Source organism: Cantharellus anzutake (assembly GCF_015039405.1).
Source record: "Cantharellus anzutake strain C23 chromosome Unknown EI90scaffold_7, whole genome shotgun sequence".
NCBI lineage: Eukaryota > Fungi > Basidiomycota > Agaricomycetes > Cantharellales > Hydnaceae > Cantharellus > Cantharellus anzutake.
Window position 1 is genome coordinate 950886 of NW_024066957.1, and position 25707 is coordinate 976592.

General features: G+C 48.1%; 3 protein-coding genes across 3 annotated transcripts; 2 read left to right on the forward strand and 1 right to left on the reverse strand.

Annotated features, from left to right (window-relative positions):
• On the forward strand, positions 1-1130 carry EI90DRAFT_3118048 (putative chloroperoxidase; the record flags this gene model as incomplete). Its single annotated transcript, XM_039063054.1, has 5 exons — positions 1-202; positions 277-439; positions 499-545; positions 605-917; positions 1001-1130. The coding sequence occupies 5 exons, from the start codon at positions 1-3 to the stop codon at positions 1128-1130; spliced, it is 855 nt and encodes a 284-aa protein (XP_038920862.1).
• Positions 1131-1815: 685 nt separating this feature from the next.
• EI90DRAFT_3039972 (uncharacterized protein) lies at positions 1816-2109 on the reverse strand. The gene has a single exon (XM_039058983.1). The coding sequence runs from the start codon at positions 2045-2047 to the stop codon at positions 1829-1831; it is 219 nt and encodes a 72-aa protein (XP_038920863.1). The 5' UTR covers positions 2048-2109; the 3' UTR covers positions 1816-1828.
• Positions 2110-9692: 7583 nt separating this feature from the next.
• On the forward strand, positions 9693-10241 carry EI90DRAFT_3118051 (uncharacterized protein; the record flags this gene model as incomplete). Its single annotated transcript, XM_039063055.1, has 1 exon — positions 9693-10241. The coding sequence occupies one exon, from the start codon at positions 9693-9695 to the stop codon at positions 10239-10241; it is 549 nt and encodes a 182-aa protein (XP_038920864.1).
• Positions 10242-25707: the final 15466 nt, after the last annotated feature.

Sequence of the window (25707 nt, forward strand, 5' to 3'; positions counted from 1 at the left end):
ATGGCGACGATTCTAAAAGACCTTTGGAACTTTGTTTACCTGCAAACGTGGGACACTGGCCTCGTGTTCATCAATCTCTTGACGCCCAAAATCAAGAAAGGAGCGATGTACAAAGAAGGCCAGCCTGGGTACAATGGTCTCTGGCCCGAGTTCATCCCTCCTAATCCCGAGACAGACTCGAGGTCGCCGTGTCCAGGGTTAAGTAAGCATAGTTGTCCTAATCACCTCATTGGGAGGCAAGACCTCATAGCATCTTTCCCAACGTGTTACCACTAGATGCGATGGCAAATCATGGGATTATTCCTAGAGATGGAAAGAACATTCCGCTGCCATTCCTGGCTAAAGCGCTCGAGAAAACTTGGAATTTGGGTGCACCATTTTGCAGAGATACCTGCTATTCAGTGAGGAAATTTTACAAGAAGGATACGCTTGATCTCAGGTATGTCCTGACTCGACTCAACTACTCATTCTCAATTTTTTGTTTTCCTTCTCCGACAGCGATCTGACCAAGCACAATATCATTGAGCATGATTCCAGTCTCCTCCGTGCGTTCCATCATATACGTTCCTTGTCCCCTTTCATCCCTGATATGTGTCGGTTGCAGGATCTGACACTTTCTTCGCTCCGGACCAAACCATACCCGACAAACAACTCATTGAACGTCTTCTGGGATCTGCCACTGGTCCTGCTACACCTGAGCACCCCGAAGGGCAAGTCACCCCAAAGGATCTGGGAAAGGCTCTTTCCTTGCGCTTCGCGGAATCGAGACGTGACAACCCTGAATTTTCCCTCAAACTACTTCACGCAGTCTTTGGATACATCAACGCAACCGTGTTCTATGAAATATTTGGTGGAGACGTAAAGACTTCAAGGATCATATTGGGGGAGGAGAGGATCCCCGACGGGTATGAGCCGTTGTAAGTGCAAGAATTCTTTTCTGTGGCTTCGAGAATGGGACAGTAGCTCATCAATTTCCGTTCACATTGCGTGCCACCGTCAGCATGAGGAGTCGGAAGGGTCTTACGCTGAAAAAGCAATATTTCCGCTCTGCGTACATCCGGTTCCACACAAACACAAAGCTCAAGCTCGAGAACAATGAAATGGCCAACGAGGCCGACACTCAAAATTGATTCTTCTCGGGCCCATCTGTGTTGCTATGAGTTCTTCCCGTTTTTCATCGTTCTGTCGACTTGTTCCCTTCATGATCTTATGAAACCCAATGACGACGACCACGATCATTCTAGCTCCCGAGCCTTTGCAATCAAAATGTTTTGCGGTCCTGCCACTCCGTATGCAGCGGGTAATTTGATCCCCGAACATCATAATCCTGTGCAAGGGTTCCTGTTCAAATTGAAAATAACCTTTCAACCGGGAGACTTCCTCAGAAGCACCAGTGTCTGCAATTGAGGCCGCCACCCACAGAGCCTGACAGTAAAGCGCAGAGGGAAAGTTGTACAAGAAGAGAAAATAGCGTTATCCTAGCTCGTTTTTTTTTTCGTCCCGCATAATAAGCTAGCTTGCAGGAGCAGTCACTGCGTTTTGAGGTAAAATATCCAAGGTCAGATATTACCAGAATCCCCACAGAATCCTGGAAGTATCCGACACTGGATATTGAAGTATTCCACATTGAATATAACCAGTTACCCCCCGTCATATTGCTCGGATATAACATGGATACGAGACAGCCCAAGAAGGGTCAACAGGGATATCGCTCACAAACACTCTTGGATAAACCCAGGATATCGCTTACATTTATTGATCACATATATATCGATGTATTAATAAATTTCTGCAGTAAATACATCCAAATACAACATCGTCAGCTTTTCTAAAGCTCACAGCCAGCTAGAGACTCGGAATGGCACACAAGGGGAAGGTCAAGTGTGTTGAAAGTTGTGCTGCCGAAGATAAATTCGCCTGCTGCATCCATGGTAAATCGGGAAAGAATGTCCTGGATATGTCCTGGATGTCTATGACTTGGGAGTTGTTGAATCGGGCAAGGAGACCTTTTACCATTCGAAGATATTGAAATCCTGGACACGCTCATGGGTTATGTTTCATATAGAGAAAAAAGGAAGGTGGAATGTGAGTATCAACGGTATATTGAGGTGAGGGGGACAAACCAAAGAAGGGGCATGTGTCAGGGCACATACCCTGACTTAGCCCGGACCCCGCTCCACTTCCCACGCACTTCCTGCGCCGCACGCTCCGCGCGCCGCATGATCCAACCCCGGATCCCACCTCATGTGACTTCCGGGTATCCCCGGAAGTTTTCGCCATATTGGGGCCACTGTGGGAAAGTGAGAAGTTAACCTTCTTCTCACTTTCTTACCCACAGTAGCATTGTGCCCTGAGATGGGCTGTTACAGGTCAGGCTCTGGGTTATAGAGAGAGGGGTCATGGGGACCCGGGTTTGTCCCCTGACAGCAGAAGAAGGTTTCAACCTTCGCCCCTGCCCACCTAGGAGGTCCTGCATGGGCTGCGAGAGCCCGGACTGAGTCGGAGTTGGGCACGGGCCGAGTCCGCAATTTCCGAGTGGCAGCCATGCCATGTCATCATTTCCCCCAGACCATTACACACTCATTACCTGCAACACAACCACACCCCCACTCCCATTTCTGGGCCCTTGCAATGCTGTCCCACAGATTGTGTTCCAATCTGTGAGGTTGAGTTGAGGGTCATCCCACCGCTACCCAGACACCTTGCTGAACGCGCTAAGGAGACATAGCCGCCCAACTGCTGCCGATGTACCAGCCGAAAAGCACTCTGGACATGGGGTCACCCACCTGCTGCCAGCTTTGTAACCGCAGATGCAAGAACGATGACCCACTAGAGACCATCCACCCGGCCCTCCAAGTTATCCCACTGCTACCCGGACACCTTGCTGAATGTGCTAGGGAGACAAAGCCGCCCGACTGCTGCCAACGAACTGGCCGAAAAGCACTCTGGAAATGGGGTCACCCACCCACTGCCAGCCTCGTAACCGCAGATGCCCAAGATAACCTGGATGAGACCACCTGCCTCCGCTTTCACCTGCGACTGAGAGTCACATGCGCGCGTGCAAGCGCTGCTTTTTTGGATTCATGATGGAGAATGAGCACGAGAGGGAATGGATGCTGCTGGTGAGGGTGCCCAGGATCCCTGCTATGGCTGCTTAGGCATGCGGCATAGAGGGAGGGTTGTGTATCCCAGCCGCATCACGGACCCGCTATGGCTCACGGACCCGACTCCCTGTGGTGCCGGGCACCCAGGAGAGAGTTTGACATTAGAATTTCGATGGAGGATGGACATGAGAGGGGAAGGATAGGAGCTGACAAAGGAGCCCGAGGTCCCCTGCTGTGACCGCTTGGGAACGCGGCACAGAGGGAGGGTGGTGCTCAGCCCACATCAAGTAACCCCATGGTCCATGCACCCGGACTCCCCAGTGCGCAAGATGCACTTGGAGGAGAGTTGTTTCTCACACGCGACCCTGCATGGCCCAGTATCAGGCCCGATTATTATCTTTACCACACACCCGCTACCCACCCCGAAATTTTTTTCCCTTTCCATACTTTCCCCATCCACCCCTGAAGAGGAGCCCAGTGTCCTAGGCAACGGACCACCATGCACAGAGGAGGGGGGAGAGGGGGTTTTTGAGGTTTAGCCACTTTGGGGCGAAGTGGCATTAGAGGGAGGGTGGGGAGCGGGGTGTAGACCCTGCCGGATCCCCTGGGACTCTCCCACTATCGCTGCTACCTCAGCGTTATCACACCCCTGACCCCGCATACCCGGAGGAGCGCAGCCCGGAGGTCAAGTGCTGCACGATGTCAGGGACAGCTCCGAAAGCGGCAAGGTCCCTGCGTGCGGGACTCGGTGGGACGAATAGCGGCTGTACGTAGTGGCGATCCCATCGCAGGGTGAGCATCCCTGACCACTTAGTCTGAAGTGGGAAGTTGAGAAGAAGGCTGCTTCTTCTGTTCCCACCTGTAGGGAATGGATGTGTGGTGATGTGTGCTGTGCATGCTTTCTTTATTCATTGTTTATTACTCTTTATTTCTCAATGTAAACAATGTATATAAATTGCGGGGAAGGGTGAAACAGGTTTTCACTCTTCTCCTCCCCTGTCGAAATTACAGCTCTATACTGCCTAATTCCTGACAGCTTGAGGATAGCAGGAGTCAACACCAAGGTCGGAACCTCAACCGACCTTACACCACCCCAGGCACTATTATATACATGCGGCTAGGGTCACGTGGAGGAAGCCACGTCATCTCCGCACACAGCCACACCTCCCTGGGTGTCTCTGCGGGAGATCCGGAGGTGGCCACTCGGTAGGCTGGGAGTGTGTGCGGCGCATGCGGTGATCAGGGGGGGGGGTTAGGTATGTGGTGGTACATGGAGAAAGGGAAGTTGACCGTAGAACAGAGATAGAAATAGAGATAGAGAGGAGGGGGAGAGTGGGGGAGGAGAGACGGGGAGTGATAGCAGGGTAGTGCAGTACGGTGCGGGGTGCGGTGCTGGGGTCAGGTGGGTGTGCCCTGACATCACCCCCCCCCCTTAAGCTGCTTTGCCTCGAAGTGGCTGGGCAGTGTAGGAGAAATAATATTCAAAGAATAAAACAATGATCTATCAGAATAGTCAATGAACAGGTGACAAGTTCAGACGTTTAACAGATCTCATGATCTTTATGAGACTGGACAGACATTAGAAGATCATTATAAATTATCTACACCCATGTAGCATGAGATTTAATCTACTACAAGCATGCCTAGAACCTGGCATAGGTGTAATATTCAAAGAATATATCCCTACAACAAGAAAATAGCACATAGACGGCAGAATAAGAAGGAACATTGGGAAAGAAATGTGAATATCTCGGGAACCAGTAAACTTTGACTGTAATATTTTTACCATCTGAAAGAACTGTTTCTTAACTTTATCCACGGTTTTGTTTCATTCTAAAAGCTTCATAACTGACGGAGATATTGCTCAAACGGCGAAACACCTTATAATTCATATATATTTATTTGCTAGTTCTTACAAAAAGTAATGTGACTCAAGGGAAATATATTGGCGCCCGGAAGTCTGGCGGACCGAATACCATATGACAGAGTATTCCCCGGCGCGGGCGGACAGTTTTTGATCACATCAGAAGAGGAGAAAATGCTAAAAAACCAGATCTTGTATATTTTCCCATGATTCATCAAAACTTTTTGATTTTAAGCTCAAATAAATCGGAACAAAGGAATGATTGATGATCTGGATCTCGGATCATAAGCATGAAGTAATTCAGAAGTCCACGGATCGGTTAATTAATTGGGAAGGCTCTAGAACATTAGTAATGATGTGGCTTCACAAAAAGGGGTCAATTAGAGAACAGTCTAGAAAGTTCCTTTATAGCCGAGTCATTTCTATTAAGGTGGTGTAGAGCATAGCTTCAGCGCTACAAGATCCCGCTAAGATCGGCCCAAAAGACAAAGAAATGAATTACTTATTGCTGAGTCATGTCCTAAGTCCATTATTAAGCTTACACAGCCCAAGCCCCTATATCATTCTAGAACTATCTATAATACAAATGTAGCACATGTAACTAGTGCGAGGCGTGGGAGTAGAGAGGCCTCTGAAAAGCATAAAAGGCCACCGCTTCTGCCCCCTCTCAAACCTCAGGTAGAAATAAAAGTTTAATTCTCCTCACCAGTGGTTGGTTCATTTGCTCCAAAAGATAAAAGCAAATATTAGTTGTTAGCTAATATAAAACTAACATGTCACTCTAAGCGTGAGTTAGGGTCAGTTAGACACAGCTGAACAAAAGTGTCATAGTGAGAATTAGTGAGAATTTGGTGGAGGGACTTCTTAATTGAATAATCTCTCAGCAATACTTGGTTATCACACCACAGGAGAAAAGTGAGCGATCCTGAACCTGCTAGATAACTAGCATGCACTCTAAGTGATAGAAAGAGCAGTTTGGTCACTCCTGTATTGAGTAACATTTATTGCGGAATTATTTTATTAGTAGTTTTCCTTCAGTAAATTATCAGGAAAATCACGTCCTACTGAAAAGTGGTATATCTAGGTGTAATATTGACTAGAAATCATAGTAAAGTCAATATAAAATTTTATCCGTAGACGATCTATACGTCAGGTGAGATCGTTGGGGGGTGTTTATTGTTGTTTAGACAGTGAACAATCATATATTTGGCAACCAAAACACGGTCAGTACGCAAATCAGCACAAACTCTAATATCGTTATTGGACGTAGGAAACTGGTTACATAAGGTGATCCAGCTCCGCTCCTTCAGCGGTTCTCCTTCTCTCTCCCCGGGGCGTGGGGGTGCGTTTGGTGGAACTCCTCAACTAGGTGGAGGCATGGGTCAGGTGGTCACGTGAGCCACTGGTTTTCTGAGTGTGGCCAGCCTGTATACTTTACCAGGTACTGGAGTTTTCGGCGTAGCCACTTAGAGTCTAGGATTTTCTCAACCTCATACTCCTCTTCTCCATCTACGAGGTCTGGGCCATGGCGGGGTTCAGTGGGGCGTTCCGCGATTTCATCGGGGCGGTGCGGTCTGATGTTCGTCACGGATACAACTGGGTGGATCCCTCTTTGTCGGGTAGTGAGCTGGAGTTTGATGGCGGTGGGGGAGACGACTTTAACGATCGTGAAGGGGCCAGTCCATTTATGGTCTAGCTTCTTGGTTGGGCAGTCAGTTGTGTAGTTCTGGGTGCTGAGCCAGACCCAGTCGCCTTCTTGGTACGTAGGGGCCGCCTTGCAGTTCCGATCATAGTAGCGGGCCATCTCGTCCGCTGCGTGCTCTAGCGCCGCTTTTGCCTCTTCTTGCATCTTCATCATCCTCGATGAGAAGGCGTCAGTGGCTTCTACCTCGGATGTGCATGTGGGCTCTGTCCCCATCCTGGGGTGTTGGCCAGTGTCAAGCTCAAAAGGGGTGCGCGAGTGGAGGAGTGGACATGGTTGTTATAGGCGAACTCCACTAGTGGGAGCCAGTCCGCCCAATCGTCTTGGCAGTGGTTGACAAATACCCGGAGGTAGGCTTCTACCTCTTGGTTTACTCTCTCCATCTGCCCATCTGTCTGGGGGTGGTAGGGCGTCGAGGGGGTGAGCTTGACGCCGAGGAGGTCCATGAGTTCCTTCGAGAATCGTGAGACAAAGGCGCTCCCTCTGTCACTGAGGATTTCCTCGGGGAGACCGTGGTGCTTCCAGACATGTTCAAGGAAAAGCCATGTGATCCCTGCTGAGTCCACCGTTGTCACAGTTGGGATTGCGTGGATGCGTTTGGATAGGCAATCCACTACGACCAGGACGGTGTTGTAGCCCTTCGACTTGGGGAGCTCTCCGATCATGTCCACCGAAATCACCTGCCAGCGGTGGGCAGGGATCTTGTTCGGAATGAGCTTCCCCACTTTGCAGGAGGGGAAGGATTTGACACAGTTGCAGGTGTCACACCGTGGTGTAGGCAGGATAATCGCCCACACACAGACTCGGCTCGGATACCCGATTCTAGATTAGGAAACGACTTTCATTCACGCGACGACTCGGTACAAATTTGGTATCTAAAAATAGTCCTAATTCGTACGATTCTGACGATATCAAGAACGTCCCAATCGGTGGAGATTTGACGGAGTTCCATGTTGGAGATGTTAGGCACAGCAGGTCACGGGCATGTGCGGGCGTGGGAATCTCAAGCAGCAACCCAGGATTCCAGCCTCACTCGTTCCCATGGCGTCTAATAAATTGGTAAAAATGCTTATTGGCTGTGTGAGAGTTATCTCCGGCTACATTTCCAATTTAGGCTCTTAATTCCGCAAATCCATTGAGATATCGCTTATTTTCTTTTATTTTCATATTTTGCCATCATTTCAGATATTGATTGATATTCTTTTATTGTTACTGTTACCCTTTTTATTATTTCGCCTAACAAAGGTACCCAGGTGCCATATGGTACCAATATTCCCCATCTATTCTTTCTAAAAATAATTAATTATCCTGTACATACCAGATTTTTGAAAAGAAGTTCTCCCCTCCCCCAAAAATTCTCTAAGGTGCTAGGATGCGCTAGAGTGGGTGTGAGTGAGTGGAATTCCAACAGTAGGAATAAGGGCAGCTGTCTAGCTCACAACGAGTGAGTAGTGGATGCTGAGCCCGGACCTTGCGGAAATCCCGGAGAACCCACACGGAGTTAAGGATTGAGAGCGTAGCGAAGTCTAGTCAAGAAGTAGGAGTTTTGGAGAGTTTGGCCCCACGAGCTTAGTCGGCATAGAGAGCCATGAGCCCTCTTTCAGCAGACGTACTGCCTGACATACTCTGCCATCCGTGGCCACCAGTAGTCACGGGAGACGAGTTCCAGGGTTTTCCACCATCCTGGGTGTCCCATCGCCTGTGTGTCATGGTGTAGCTGCACCAGGTTGTGGTGGAGCTGTGGGTCTTTCAGGACATATATCTTCCCTCTGTACAGAACCAGCTCTCCTTGCTTCTCCCACTTGTCTGACCTCAGCATGCCCTCTCCCAGTTCCCGCATCGCCTTCACCACCTTTTCATCCAGGTCTTTTGCCCTGCTAATCCTCTCGAGGATAGTCGTCTCCTCACCTTCCACCAAGACCGCCTCCACTGCACAGGCCTCAAACCAAGCAGGTTGGAGGAGGGTTAGTCCATCATTGTCATCCTTGCCTTTCGGGTGGTCCGCACGGCATGAGAGCGCATCTGGCTTTCCCATGAGTTTCCCAGGGTGGTGGATGAGGGTGAAGTGGAATTGGGAGAGGAAGAGGGACCACCGCACTTGGTGCCAGTTCAGCTGTTGCACGGTGCGGAAATACCCTAAGTTGCGGTGGTCAGTGTAGACCTTGACTTTCTCCTCCGCTCCTTGTAGGAAATGCCGCCACTCCTCGAGGGCATGCACTATTGCGAGCATCTCCTTGTCGTACACTTCATAGTTACGCTCTACATCCGTGAAACCCTTGGACATGAAGGCTACGGGGTGGAACTCTCCGTCCGTCTGGAGCTGGGATAGAGACTCACGGCCTGATGATATTGAGCGAATGGAAGAGAATGTGAATGAGTGGAAGAGAGGGATATGGATATGGGAAGGAGTAGAGAGAGAATCTAAGGGCATTAGAAGACGTCAGAATGGCGATTTAGAGGGGGAGAAAGGTGCTGAGATTCATGAGAGTGAAATAAGCGCACCGGAAATCACCAAATCGACGAAAACTCGCCCATCTAAGCCCCAAAATCCATCAAAATTGACGCCAAGCGCTCGTGCGAAGTGGTGCATCACTACAACATCCATTTCTCATCGACAAAGCCGCTCAGACGCGAGTAAATCATCCACTAGCTTGGATGTTGGTCCCAGAATGAAATCGGGTGAAAATAACCCAGAGGACCACCAGATTTGACGCGACAGGCTAGCACACTAGAGCCTGAGACTATCCAGTCCATCCACCGTCGATTAGATCGCAAGAGGTGATCAGTTTCGTCTGTCATTTTGGATAAAAGTTGCAGGGCAGATTTGAGTGCGGGCCTATCGGACCCATCTGAAGTGCTGAAACCGAGGCTAAGAGCATGCGCAAAGCAGCCCACCACAATAGATCTCAGACACCATCATCAAAATCGTCAGAAAGCTAAGAAAATTTCGAGTGGATTTGACAAAAATTCGAAAATGGACTCGAGTGCTGAGTGCCAAAGTCATTCCTCAACGGAAATCAAAATGGCAACTTCAGTGGGCGCTAAAGGCGATGATGGCGAGCTATTTGGCGCATCCTTGACAGCAAAAGACAGCGATGATGTCTTTCCATCAGCTGTAGAACCGCTGCCTGACCACAGCGAGAAAATGAGGCAATTTGCCGCCTCAGATTGGTTTGACAAAATTCTTGAAGGATATGGAATTGGAAAGGAAAGAGAGGGAGACGACGGCGAAGATGGAGCGATAATGAGCCCTAAGGATAAGGATTATGGTCAGAATGATGACGCTTCAAGGGGGAAATTAGAGGTTAATGATGGCAAGGTTGCACCTGTGCCAACCTCATCAAATCGCCATATTCCTCCCACAACAAATACTCTGATCCCTGATCAGGATCGATCCATTATCCAAACCATTCCAACCATCTGGATCGACAGCGGTGATGCCGGATCCGCAAACACTGGCTTGCCATGTCAACGGCAGCCTGCCCATCCGCCCCTATCCAATCCCGAAAGAGAAATCGACATCGTACTTGAAGGGAAGGGCCATGAAGGCCAAGGATCTATCAGAGGATGATCCTTCAGTGGGCAAAGAAACCATGGATGGGGCGAAATTGACACACCAATTGACAAGAGACAACAAACCCGCACTGCATACAACCGGAGACCCTCAGAGTCATCGAGGGGAGACAAGATTGAGGGAAACCTCAAACTGGGGAGCAAAGATCATCAGGATCAATGCAGAATGTCGATCGAAAACACCGATCAGTGTGCGAATGCGCAAGGGCCAAGTTAGATTTGCTGAAAAGCAGAATCAGTAGGCCGACCCATGGGGATGACAGCTTAAGGGTGTCTGAGGGTGAATGAAAATGCTCACCAACTTCAAACCCTGTTTTATCTTTTATCTTTCACCTTGCTTTTTGTTGTTTCTTTGACAACGTCTCACATTGGACTTGTGCGATCCAGGTGTCCATTTTCTGGATAGTAGGATTCCAACTGTTAAAGAAATGGGTTCTGGGTAATCCATTTCTTTCCGTCCTTATAGACGACTTGGAATCGTTGACCTTGTGTATGTAGGGTGGCCTAGTCGTGTAATGAGTATCGTCCAATAGCCTTAGAGCTTTTGACAGAAAGCTGGGACCTTGCAGTGAATGGGAGTCTGCTGCAATGGATACTTGGCGCTTGTTACATGAGCATACCGTGCACGGATGTATAGGATCACAAGTAAAGGGGATATCCAAAACTGGACCAGTTGAGGGCAAGAGGCTAGCGGGTACTTGGCGCTCGAGGGAGCATACCGGTAGCAAGTGATATAACAGCTCCTTGAGGGAGCTTCCTGAGGTTGGGTTGATGGGTACTTGGCACCCAGATGGGCGTACCGGCAACGAATGGGATTCCAGCTCCTTGAGGGAGCTACTTGAGGTTGGGTTGACAGATACTTGGCACCCAGATGGGCGTACCAGCAATGGGGTATAAGACTGTTTGTTTGGTGAACGGTCTGTGTTCATGTCAACGGGTACTTGGCACTCGTATGAGCATACTGGTGATGGAGGGGTTAGTCGTTCATAGGTCAAACGACATGTGGTGGGATCGGCAGCTACTTGGCACTTGCGAGAGCGTACTGGCGACGAAGGGAACAGGCTTGTATCAAATACTAATCCATCCATAGAGTTAACCAGATTCTCACCGTGTGGTGAGACAGATGAGAGCCTGGTACCTGGGCAAGCGACGTGAGTCGTAACAGAAGGTGTTCGCACATACCTGAGTTGAGTCACGCATGAACTTGACGATCCATGGCTAGAGTCGTCAACCTTGGTAGGGATGACCCATATAGATGGTGACCGAGACATATACAACCTTACACAGACGTTACAATGTTGGCACAAGGAGGTTTACAGTTGTTGCACAGAAGGTGGGAGTGTGTTATTCGTTAAGTTCTGTCTTTCTTGGCTGTAGCCATACATGAACATGACGCTAACTATTGAATATGAATGATTGTGAGAAGTCTCGCAAAATGGAATAAATAATCCGGCCAGCACCAAAACCCAATAAGGGAAAGCTTAGTGCGGAGTGAGTGTATAAGAAAGGGGGAACGGGGAGAATGTAAGAAAGAGATGGGAGGATGTGGACAAGGAGGACCCGCTGTGGTTGATGTTCAGTCAACACGGTCGCGAGAGACTCCATTCCTATAACACCAACTTATTGCTAACGATGACTCTGGAGGAGCCATTGGAGGCTGGGGAAACTCACCTGGACTAGCTCCAGTGGGCGCACACGTAGTGGGCATGTTGGAGGAACCGTGTGCTATGGGAGGCTGGACAAGTTTTCGTACAGCCACATTCCCACATCCAAGTGAGGAACTCGCCCGGACAGCCACATTCCCACACTAGCATGACTACTTAGTCTGTCATATCCATCCCCGGCCATCGACCTCCACTCCCTCCAATCCCTCCGGTCTACCTCCACTCCTTCTTCACTAACCTCAGAGCTCCTGTATTCCACAATCACCTCAGTACCTCTCGATGGTCACCACCCCCTCTTTTCAATTTATTACCTACGCCAGAGCAGCTGGGAATGAGACCAAGAAGAATCAGGAAAAATCAGAACAGCAGAAAATAACAATGCTACAAGGCTTCCCCTCACTTTCCTATTCAATTTTCAGACTTTCCCATCAATTCAGTTCTCATTATTTCTCAGGTCTCCAAAAGTATTTTTCATTTTTCTTCATCATTTCTTCCTCAATTTTGCAAATAATTATATATCCTGAAAGCACTTCAAAGGCACTACAGTTCCTGAATTTTTTTGATTTTTTCCCTAATTATTTTTTCCAACTTTTTAGAAGTCCCTATTTTTCAAATTTTCCTCATTTCCCTCTATATCCCCCCCTCATTCTCCCCTCATTCCCCCCTCATTCTCCCCTCATTCCCCCCCTCATTCTCCCCCATTTCCCCCTCCTCCATATTCTGCAAGCCCAAAAGTGAAGATTAATCATATATCAGGCCATAAATTTTGATTGTGTATTGGTGAGTCTCAGTGTCTTTGATATAGTATAGTGTTTGATCTAAATGTTAAGCAGTGTCTTTGTTAGATATAGCGAGTTCAGACGACTCCAGAGTGGAATCGGAGACTTAGTGTGGAAGGACCTTGGCCTCAGCGACTCATGCAGAGCACTGTGCCATTGCTGGTTGTCCTGGGGGTCCCTAATTTTGGATCTAGCAGAGGGGAAGTCTCTTAGGGGGAATCAAGTTGATTTTGGACTGAGGTTACAAGTTACTAGGTACATTGTATATAAGGAGGGGTCCGGAATCAAAAGGAGCAAGGGTTTCCAAAAGGAGACAAAGGGAGCTGGAATGAGGAACAACACCGAGGGTCAAGGGTTTGACTCAATGGTGTTTCCCAAAGGAGGAGTGAAGGGCCAAGGCCCAAGGAGGAAGGAAGGAGGATGGGAGTGGGGAATGGCTAGCTGACTGAATAGAAAGGAAGCAGCAGCCCAAATAGGAATGAGGGAGAATAGTGGAATTGAATGGAGCGATGCAATAGTTGCAAGGTCTGAAGTAAGTCTGGAAAGTCTGAACTCGGAAGTTAAACTCTGGAATATTGGCAAAGGTAAATAAATGGAATGGGCTAACCAATACAATGGGTATAAGCAGAGGTGGGGTCAAAGTCCAAGGTCAGAGCTAAGACCGGAGGTTCTGGAGACGGAGACGTGAACAGGATTCTGGAGTGGAGGTCCAGAGTCAGGAGCATAGGTGTTGCATGCTTGTCTGGAAGGTGTCTGTCATATCCATCCCCAGCCATCAACTTCCGATCCCTCCGATCCCTCCAGTCTACTTCTGCTCCTTCTTCACTAACCTCAGAGCTCCCATATTCCGCAATCCCCTCGGTACCCCTCGATGGTCACCACCCCCTCCTTTCAATTTATTACCTACGCCTCCCTAAGTACAGAGCCCCGAAGGCTTCCGGACAGCTCTGACGTCCGCTAGCGCACTCCCGCCTCCACTGGACAATACACTTGCTTGCCCTGCAAGCCCACCTTCAGGCCTATCCCTCCTTTCCGTTTCTGGGTTATTGCCTGCCTTTCCGTTAACCCTGTAACCCGACTTGTCGGTAATATTCAATTGGCTAATGTCTAACCCCATTAGCTCTGCTCCACTCAGCTCCGCCATTTGCGGACCCGCCCTCGCTGTAACTATATATACTTAACTTGTACATAGGTTACACTCCAGTAATAAAATCGACTAGAGTTTACCCTCTTCAGTTCTGGTTGCCAGTTTAGTAAGTTAGGGCACAGACATGTTACTTGGCACAGCGCTCCTGGCACAAGTCGCTGAGGCCAAAGCCCTCTGCCACGGAGACACTCCTTCGTCTTGACCAGGTCTCTGACAGTGTCGAGGTTGAGGTTGGACTGTCAGGGCACGGCCTAACCGGCTACCCTGACTCCCTATGCCAGAAGGGAGTTGCCGTAAGACGATCCGGAGTGATCCGAAGAACGCAGGTAATCTCGCTTAGCTTTCGCTTAGCTCCCGCTTCCTATCTCCCGTCCACATGTCACCCCTTTCCCACACCTCGCTTACGATTATCTGAATGAATAGCTATCTTTTCATGTCGTCATTCTATCGGTTATCTTCTATCTCGTTGTAGCCGCACTCTAGTGGTAGCGGTACCCATGTATATAACCCCTATCTCCGCTGAGGGTGGCACCTCAGCGTTAACAACGACTAGGATTCTCGGGAACGCTCTCTTCGTCGTGAACTGACACGCAGTCCTGACATGGACCCGGAATGTTCCGGAGTCGGACTGAAGGTGGTGTCGGAGCCGGAGGTGGGATAACCTCTTGGGAGTCGGCAAGGAGAAGGTGATGGAAGGGAAGTAGGGCTCCAGAGTCAGTTTCGGAGTTCCAGGAGCCCGGAGTGGAGGTCGGGATTGTATGGATATGACAGTCTTGTTGTGTTAGTCTTGTGGTAGGAGGTATTCATGGGGGATCTTCCCTCTTCTTTTCCTTTTCATTTTCAAATGCTCCAGGAGCTCCCAGAAGCTTCTCACCCCTATACACTTTGAAGCATTTAATTGTATTTACTGGATATGTTTGTGCACAAAGCAATGCTCCATGCCCTCCTGGGAGTGCCCTGGAGTACCTGGCCAACTCCAGAGGAAATGAGCTGTTCCTGGACTGGCCAATCTCCTCCTGATTCTCCCAGTGCTCTCCATACTCCGGAGCACTCAGGAGCATAACAATTTTTTGCTGATGCCACCACCAGAGATAAACAACAAAATGTTGTTCTCTGGAGGAAACAACCCTTGATATGATCCGAAAAAGCTGCCAGACATTGAGATATGACAACCCGAGGAACAAAGTTCCTCGAACCAACCACAACACACATGGCATGAATAAGTGCCACAAATCAACAAATCCCCATGATGCCAATGGTGTAAGGCCAGTTGGGGTGCTGGCCTTGGTTGACTCAATCCTCAGTAGTCGAGATCTAGGCTGTATGGAGCTTATGATTCGACTTTGGGTTGAGGGTAAAGAGTGAAGAACCCTTTACCTGAGCCCAAGCCATACACATGTAAATACAGTTGTTTTACATTGTATACAAAGAATAAAAATGAATAAAGAAAGTGCACTTTGTGTGCATCACCGCTCTACCACCCATCCCTTACAAATGGGCACCGCATACCCCCAGCCTTTCCAAAGGGGCTTACAACCCTATGTGGTGCAAACTGCACCAATGGCACAACAAGTGTCATTCCTGTTGGAATATGGGATGGAGTAACCTCCCTGGCATAATGGGCAAGTAGTGTATGGATGCATGCTAGAGGTCTGTCAGAGACCAGGTCGAGATGAAGGAGTGTCTCCGTGACAGAGGGCTTCGGCCTCAGTGACTTATGCCAGGAGTGCTGTGCCTAGTAAACACGTCCGTGCCCTAACTTACTAACTGGCCACCAGAACTGAAGAGGGTAAACTCTAGTCGATTTTATTACTGGAGTGTAACCTATGTACAAGTTAAGTATATATAGTTACAGCGAGGGCAGGTCCGCAAATGGCGGAGCCGAGTGGAGCGGAGCTAATGGGGTTAGACATTAGCCGATTGAATATTACCGACAAGTTGGGTTGCGGGGTTAGCGGAAAGGCAGGCGATAACCCAGAAATGGAAAGGAGGGATAGGCCCAAAGGTGGGCTTTGCAGGGCAAGCGAGTGTATTGTCCAGTGGAGGCGGGAGTGCGCTAGCAGACGTCGGAGCTGTCCGGAAGCCTTCGGGGCTCCATACTTAGGGAGGCATAGGTAATAAATTGAAAGGAGGGGGTGGTGACCATCGAGGGTACCGAGGGAGTTGCGGAATATGGGAGCTCCGAGGTTAGTGGAGAAGGAGTGGGGGTAGACCGGAGGGATCGGAGGGATCGGAAGTCGATGGCCGGGGATGGATATGACAAGGTCCTGGGTTCGATACCAGGCTTGTCCATTTTATGTCATTTGCCCAGTCACATGGTTTATATCATTTGGATATCTGTCAGGGATGCGTCCAGGGTGGAGGGGGCCTGGATGTAGCACCCAGCAGAGGGACCCTCTTGGGGTGCGAAGTGGGTGTGTGTGCTGGCGGGCCCAATGTGGGACAGCAGTCCCTGGCCACTGAAGTGGAAAAGGTGAGAAGAAGGTTACTTCTTCAGTTCCCACTTCAGGTACATTTATGTACATGCAGCTTGAGTCACATGATGGGTTCCATGTCATCCTCAGAGACAGCTGCAGCCATCCAGGTGTCCCTGTGGGGGATCCTGAGAGTGTTGCAAGAGGGCTAGCAGCTCTCTATGCTGACTAAGCTCGTGGGGCCAAACTCTCCAAAACTCCTACTTCTTGACTTAACTCGATCCTTAACTCCGTGGTGGGTTCTCCGGGATTTCTGCAAGGTCCGGGCTCAGTGTCCACTACTCACTCATTGTGAGCTAGTTCACTGCCCTTATTCCTACTGTTGGAATTCCACTCACTCACACCCTCTCTAGCATGTCCTAGCACCTTAGAGAATTTGGGGGAGGGGAGAACTTCTTTTTAAAAATCCGGTATGTACAGGATTATAAGAAATAATTATTTTTAGAAATAATTGATGGTGAATATTGGTACCATATGGCACCTGCATACCTTATTAGGCAAAATAATAAAAAAAGGTAACAGTATCAATAAAAGAATATTGATCAATAACTGAAATGATGGTGAAATATGAAAATAAAAGAAATAAGCGATATCTCAACGGATTTACGGAATTAAGATCCGAAATTGGAAATGTGACTGAATAGAACTATTATGCAGCCAATGAGCATTTTTACCAATTTATTAGACACTGTGGGAACGAGTGAGGCTGGAATTCTGGGGGTTGCCGCTTGAGATTCCCATGCCTGCACATACTCGTGACCTGCCGTGCCTAACTTGCCCAGCATAGAACTCCGTCAATTCTCCACCGATTAGGATGTTTTTGATATCTCCAGAATCGTACGAATTAGCCCTAATTTTAGATATCAAATTCGTATCGAGTTGTCGTGTGAATGAAAGTGGTTTCCTAATCATGAATGCGGGTATCCAAGCCAAGTCTGTGCATGGGCGATTATCCCACCTACAGCGTCTGCTGCAGGTGCACATACTGGGCACAGCGGGGAGCTGTCTGGGGTGTCTGGGCCAGATGGGTCAATAGTACATTGATACAAGGGAAAGTGGTCCATGTAAATAGAAGGAATAAACAGGAAGAGAATGATGGGAAGAATGAAATAAAGAAAGAGAGAAAAGAAAGAAAGAAAGAGGGAGGAAGGAGGAAGAAGAGGGATGGGCAGCAGGGCAGTGGGTGAGGTGTGGCCAGGTGGGCCTGGGTGGACCCTGTCAGGGCACACCCACCTGACCCGGCTCCACCCAGCTCCACCCAGCCCCACCTGACCTGGTACCCTGCTGTCCACCCCTCCTCACCTCCTCCCCCTTCTTCCTCTCCCTCTTCTCATTTCTGTTTCCTCACTCTTCCTATTTTTACTTCCTCTTTATTTTCTCTTTATTCTACACGGACGACCTTCCTTTGTATCAATGTACCATTGACCCATCTGCAGTGCACCCATGACACACCTGGCCCAGGCACCCCGGGTGACTTCCCACTGTGCCCAGCACACATGCTCGCACCAGATGCCCTTGGGATCTCCCACGGAGACACCTGGGTGGTTACAGCTGTGTGTGAGGGTGATGTGGCACCTGTCATGTGACCCAAGCTGCATGTATATAAACGAACCTGAAGTGGGAACCAAAGAAGTAGCCTTCTTCTCAACTTTCCACTTCAGTCTAAGTGGCCAGGGACTACTGTCCCATGTCAGGCTTGTCAGTATGCATGCCCAATCTGCACCCTGCCAGACTCTCAGTGCTGGATGCTATACCCAGGCCTCCTCTACCCTGGATGAGTCCCTGACTGTAAGGGGTTGGTGTAGGTTCCAACCCCAGTTCTCCTCAATCCTCAGGTCATCAATAAAGTTGAGCTTTAATTATCAATGATGGGCAAGGGGTGTCGGTTTCTTGAATCCTGTACCTCATGTCCAATTTTAGGAATTGGCGCATATGAGAGCACCCTCCCCCCCATTTAATTCAATCGGTATTTGCCATTACGCCAATTACCACCAATCAGGGGATGTTGAAAGTATGGTCCCAAATGACATGCAACCCTCCCCCAATCCTGGCTCCCCCACTCTGAACAATAGCCTTCCTCCACCTTTGACACCTGCTAATTCCCTGAATGCCCCGCTTCACAAATTACTGTGGAAGAAATCGCAACCATTGTTCAATGTCATGGGACTGGTTGTGAAAGGGTTTGGGTTTGTACATCTGTCATGTACTTTCAAAGTATCTTTAACATTCTCCTTATTAGAGACAAGGTCGACGTCCCACTATTATGGCGCACGGACTCACCAGCCGCAGGAGATTTTCCATAATTCCCAATCCATCTTTCTTGTTGATAGGCGGCGTTGTAGGCTTAAAAGCCACTCGTCACGACCGTTTTTTCCTCTCTCCTCAGTTACACTATCGTGAACTGAGGTGAGGTCTCTTTTCTTGGTCTCATTAGACCTTTTTACTTAAAACATCCTTCATTGTCTAGCGCTGATCTGTACATGCTAGGTAATATCTTTGACAATTTTAGTTACACTATCATGAACTGAGCGCTGATCTGTACACGCTAGTTCTCTCACACTCCTTAGTTTCACCGAGCATGTCAAGGGCTCGGCTCATACATTCCTCCTGGATGGAGTTGTGGGTCACATGAGATTGTTTGCACCAATAAGTGCATAAAAAGCATTGAATTCTCTTAGTTAGACTCATAAATGTAGCATATGAATTGATCTAAAATGGTATCTGAAAATAAGATTGGGCAGCAGTCGTGCCACCCCCCCCCCTCCAACCTGGGGTTCGGCAATGGCCGAATCGACACCCCTTGATGATGGGGAGGAAAAGGAGTTCTCTTCCTTTTCCCAAATTCCCATGTTATTGTATATACATTGTTTATACATGTTTATTATGAGACACATATAGGATAAAGATAGAAATTAAGGGGTGGGGTTACCACTCCTTACACTGACAGACCCAGGTTAGGTGGGTGTGCCCTGACAATATCATTAAGTCTGGGAAGGCAATGTGCAATTTCTTCAGTTCCAGGGGCAGCAATTGCTGCTGCCACCCCAGGCATGCCCTCCAGGGAACTTCCCTGGCCAGATCCCCCCCTGGATCAGCCAATTTGGCCCAGGTCCAGCAACCCCCCAGCCAAACATAGGCTGGGAATCAGCTATTGCATCAGCGGTAGCTGCCCAAATGGGTCAACTCTTAGAATATGTATGCTAATTGCAAAATTACTCAGCTTCACATTAAAGTGAACTGTAAATGTTATAATACCTAATTGCGAAATAACTATCATACATGAGTTATTAGTAAGAATCATAATAACTAGTCAAAGTATTGATCTCACCTCAGCTTCATGTTAAAGGGGATGATAATGCAAAAAGGTGAAAGTTTATAGAAAGAGATAGGGCACCAGTGTGTAGTGCACCAGGCCAAAGAGTAGTCGGACCTGAGTCAAAGTGGGATGTCAAAGTGAAGGAAAAAAGGAAGTTACAACCATGCCACCTTAAACCCATGATAGCCATAGGGCCTAAGCTCCTACTGAGTGCCTGTTGAATTCCAACATGCCCACTCAATGGGTACTGACTCCAGCAATTCCCATCAACTTCATGAATTTTTCGTGTTTGACAATGGGCAGTCCCTTGGTGAGAACATCAGCCACTTGATCGGCCATTGGGACATACTCGAGTTTGACATCTCCGATATCAACAGCCTCTCAGATGAAGTGGTGTCAGATGCAGATGTGTTTTGTTCATGCATGGAAAGTTGGATTCATGGCAAGAGCCAAAGCTCCTTGGTTGTCACCAAGAACGGTAGTCAGCATGGGAGGTGGGAAATGGATATCACCTAGATATAGCTTGATCCATATGGCTTCCTTCGCCGCATGTGTAAGTGCCATATATTCCCCTTCAGTGCTTGACAATGCAGTTGATGACTGTTTCTTGGAGCTCCAGCTAATGGCGGCTCTGGCCATCTTGAACACAAATCCAGACAAGGACTGATGATCATGAGATCATGAGCCCAATCTGAATCTGAGTAAGCACTGAAGTCATCTTCACTGGACTTCTGTCAGGGGACAAACCCGGGTCCCCATGACCCCTCTCTCTATAACCCAGAGCCTGACCTGTAACAGCCCATCTCAGGGCACAATGCTGCTGTGGGTAAGAAAGTGAGAAGAAGGTTAACTTCTCACTTTCCCACAGTGGCCCAATATGGTGAAAACTTCCGGGGATACCCGGAAGTCACATGAAGGTAGGATCCAGGGACCGGAGCATGCGGCACACGGATCATGTGGCGCAGGAAGCGCACGTGGGAAGTGGAGTGGGTCCGGACACGGGTCTGGGTCCAGGCTAAGTCAGGGTATGTGCCCTGACAACTTCCCATTGTATATGAGCTTGTATCCTTTCATTGTGTTGAGGTACCTAAGTACTCGATTAACTGCAACAAGATGTTCCTTTCCAGGACATGCTGAGTACTGAATTAGCATTCCTACTGCATAGGCTATATCAGGGTGCGTTCCCAGCATTGCGTACATGAGACTTCTGATGCAGGACTGATAATCATGCACATTGATTTCTGGCAATTCAAGCCTAGACAGTTTGATGTGTGCAGCGATAGGAGTGGAGGAAGGTCGAGAATAAGAATACCCAAAGTGTGCAACAACTTCAGAGACATAGTGGGTCTGTGAGATGAAGATTAAGTGCCAAGCTCGGTCCCGAGTTACTTCTAGTCTGAGAAACCAGTGAATCAGTCCAAGATCTTTCATCCTGAAAGCCTTCATTAACTGACCCTTCTTTTCATCTAGAATCTTCTTGTCATTGCTGAGCACCATCAGATTGTCAATGTACAAGGCAATGATGCAAAACTTGCCCTGTGGTCGCATGAGGAAGAAGATGGCATGATCTGCATTACATCAGGTAAACCCGAGTTTCGTGAATTCCTCTTTTGCCTTCTGATACCACAACCTCAATGCTTGCTTCAGTCCATACAGACTTTTCTTGAGCTCCCAGACAATTCCTGGTCTCCCATAGTCGGCACCTCCAGTGGGTGGTTCCATATAAATGGAATGCTCCAGATCCCTGTTTAAGAATGCTGTCTTCACATCCATCTGATGGACTTCCAAATTGAGACATGCGGTGAGTGCAAGCAGGATCTGGATTGGGGTCCACTTGACTACTGGTGTGAAAGTTTCCTCATAATCGATTTGATAGACCTGACTGAATCCTTTTGCAACAATTCTTGCCTTATATCATTCCACCAAGCCATCCACACCTCTTTTGATTGTGAACACCCATCAACATCTGACAATGTTCTTTGCCTCTATCTTCTCTGTACTAACCGGCACATAAGTCCAGGTTTCCCTGAGAGACAGAGGTTCGTCCTGGCAGGCTTCAAGCCAGGAATCGGAGTCAAATCGGCTCATTGCTTCATTGTAAGTATGTGGATATTCACTCTGGGCCATGTAGATGTAACATGCACCCACTTGCTTGTCTTGGGATTGATCAGAATGATTATAGGAAGTTTTGAAGTATTGATTGTCGTCGTCTCACACTCATGATCGTCACTTGCATTTGGATTGTCATAGTTCCCCAAGCTCTTCATCCCTTGGTTCTTCCAACCCTACTTCCATCGTCTCACCACCTTGCCCTTCATCCTCTTCTACTTCCCCTTCTTCCACTTCATCAATACCCTTTCCATCTTCGTCATCATCCCTTTGAACAACATGTGATGTCGTGTCCATTGTTGGGACTTCAATTGTTGCTCGCTCAGAATCAGAGGAACCTTTGAAGAAATGCACATCTCAGGACTCATGTATCTTGCGAGTTTCAGGGTTGTAGATGATGGATGCCTTTTTGTTGTCAGCAAGTCCGAGATGGATTCCAGTGATTGAGCAGGGATCAAGTTTATCCCATTGTTTCCCAGGGATAGAGAGAGTGGCCTTACAGCCAAAGGTGCATATAGTGGTTACTGATGACTTGCTTCCCATTCATAGTTCATATGGGGAGATGCCATCTGGGAGAGCAGAGTGTGGTATGACATTTTTGATGAGGGCTGCATGTCAAAGAGCAAATGGCCAGGCAGTTCATCCAATGACTGTCTTGATACTTTCCAACATGGCAATTGTCATGGTCACCGAGGTCCTATTAATGTGTTCTGCAACTCCATTCTCCTGCAGCATGTCAGGATTGGTTTTCTCATGAACAATTCCTTCTGCCTTCAAGTATTTGACAAACTTGGTAGAGAAATACTCTCCTCCACCATTGGTGTGTAGGACTTTAAGTCTTTTGCCTAGTTGCCATTCTGACTGAGACAGGAATTCTTTGAACCGTTCGAGGGCTTCACTCTTCCTTTTGATAGGATAGATGGTGAGGTATCAGGAGAAGTCGTCCATGAAGGTGATGAAGTAACGGTATCCTTGTCTCATCACAGTTTGGACATTGCAGACATCAGAGAAGACTTGTCCCAGGACTTCCTTTGATCAATTAAGCGTCTCTTTTGGGATAGGTGATCGAGTATGAGCAGACATCTTGCACTCCTCACAGTATACACTCTTGTCCTTCCTTTCTCCTGTTATATCCATTCTCTTGGCCATTCCGCTTCAAACCATTTTGTCAGGGTTCAGCACCCTGCCTTAGGGTGCCCCGGACTCCCCACCTACTTTACCCCCTTTTATTCTTTGACTGTTGCCTCGTTGTTGCCTTTGTGTGTTGTGTACACGCGCGCGCACGGATAGCGTGGGAACTTTCTGAGTGAGCAGCTCGCCCAGAATGTTCCCACGGGTCACAGCCACAGTTCTGGGCAAGCAACTCGCCCAGAACGTTCCCATGCTTACTGGCACTGCCACCTGGATGTTCCCTCCGGGTCACACTACACAACTCTAAGAGCTGTATAGTTGTGGGCATGTGACCCATTCCTTTATATAGCAACCATGCGGGAGATGAGACCTTTACCCTTCTTCTCATCTCATGCCCGCATAGTGTGAGGACAGGTTAGATGGGGCTGAGGTCAGGGAGCCTCCGAGTCCGAGGCCGGGCCCTGACACATTTTCAGGATTGATTCCACTGAGATGTGTCCAAGGTGGGCATGCCATACATTGACAGGAGCTGTCATGGTAGTTGATTGCATGAGATTTATGGCTTGGACATTTCCTTCTCTTTCTCCAATGTACTTTGTCACATAGGCTTGTTCTGGCTCCCAGATAGTGCAGGACAAGTGATATAGGCCATTGTATGAATGAGCAATGCCAATGAGATCATTAATAGAATTGAAGATTTGGCATTCGTTCCTGATGAATTTGACCTTGGAGCCAAGCCTAGTAAGGTGTGCAATGGAAAGGAGGTTGGTCCCTATTTTGGGACAATGAAGAACATCTTCAATGACAGCATTGATATCTTCTAGACCATAGTGAATGGCAATTTCGATATGACCTTGTCCAACAGCATAAAGGGTTCATCCATCACCAAGGTAAATTGGTCAGGGTGGATCAAGAGGAGTGTAGGAAGAGAACCATTGTTTATTTGGGCAGATATGAGAAGAAGCACCAGAATCAATCACCCACTCGCACTGTTGAGTGGTGATGTCGCTGTTAACCAGCAAGGCCTCTTCTTGAGCCACAAGAACCTCGACTTTAGCTTCCTTCTTCCTTCCAGAATTTTTTGGCACAGGACTTTGGCCACTGTCAGACTTGACAGGGCATTGTCCTTCAGAACCTCCTCCTTCAGCCCAACACTGCTCAAGAGTATGTCCGATTTTGTTACACTTTGGGTTAGTGCACCAGGGGTGGTTCTTGCCCTTTTTTGATTTGTTGTTGTTCTTCTCATTTGGAGTCTTGTCCAAAAGTTTCTCTGACTTCACAACCAGCGCAGTAGCTGATTTTTGACTGCCCTTCCTTTTTCTTCCCTGAGAATCTGAGCAATGAGTGTGTCAACAGCAAGTTTGGAGACATTGGTGACAGTCGCAACAGTTATGGTTTTCAGGGTGTCATAGGCTGATGGAAGTGCCTCAGAAATAATCATGGTGAATTTTGCATCAGTGATTGTATCACCAAGAGTTGCCATTTGAGTATGCATCTCATGCATTTGATTGATCTGTGGTTCCATAGGCTTAGAGTCATCAAGTTGGAATTTGTGAAGTCAAGACACGAGAAGGGAAGCATCATGAGCACCAGCACCGACATATTGTTCAGCCAGTGCTTTCCAAGCATCCTTTGCTGAGTCCTTTTCTTCGACAATAGCAAGTGGTGTATCTTCAACAGCAAGACCGATTTGGGATAAGGCCTTTTGATCCTTTCTATCCCATTCAATTACCATGGCATCAGGCTTAGTAGGATTGGCAGGGGTGGGGTGAGTAGAGGTCATCATCACATTGGGATCAACAATATCCCAAAGATCGAGGGAGTCAAATACCATGTAACAATGGGTCACTGTCAGGGCACACCCACCTGACCCTGCACTGCACCCTGTGCCATACTGCCCTACTCCACTTCCCCTGCTATCACTCCCCATCCCTCCTTTCTCACTTTCCCCCTTTGTCTCTATTTCTATTCTACGGTCGATTTCCCTCTTTCTCCATGTACCACTACATACCTAACCCCATTCCCCTGATCGCCGCATGCACCGTGCACACTCCTGCCTACTGAGCAGCCACCTCCAGGATCTCCTGTGGAGACACCTGGGGAGGTGTGGCTGTGTGCGGAGATGATGTGGCTTCCTCCATGTGACCCTAACTGCATGTATATAATAGTGCCTGGGGTGGGAACAGAAGAAGCAGCCTTCTTCTCAACTTCCCACTTCAGCCTAAGTGGTCAGGGATGCTCACCCTGTGACAGGACTGCCGCTATGCATAGCCAACACCTGTCCCATCGAGTCCCTCATGCCGGGACCTTGCCGCTTTCGGAGCTGTCCCTGACAGTCACCCATGTACAATAATTGCATCCTTCATTATTGTGAGGTCTCAGTGGGTTTGCTCAGCACACAAGGCCATAAGTGATATGATGGTGTGTATATTACGGTGTGTGTAAGTGGTGTAGGAGAAATAACGGTCACCCTATGAAAACTCATTATAGAAATATGCCAGATAAATTACAAAAAACCCCATATGACAAGTAGATATGAGGAAATAGAAGAACCTGAATTTTAACGAATTATTACGACTACATATGATAAATTGGAAGAAAGAAAATTAATAAAAATACTTCAAGCTTAGTATCAACAAGATGGAATGCTCAGGAGAATTTATAGCGAATATTAAACAAGGAACTAGGTCAATTGAGCAAGATTTGACTATAAAATCAACCAGAGAACCTCCACAGAAACTACTTTCCCATGCCTGCACATGTAGCTGAGGTTGGAAGTACCACAGAACAAGGATTCCTTAGGAACCAATGCAAAATTTAAAGTTGTGTTTATAATAGGGAATG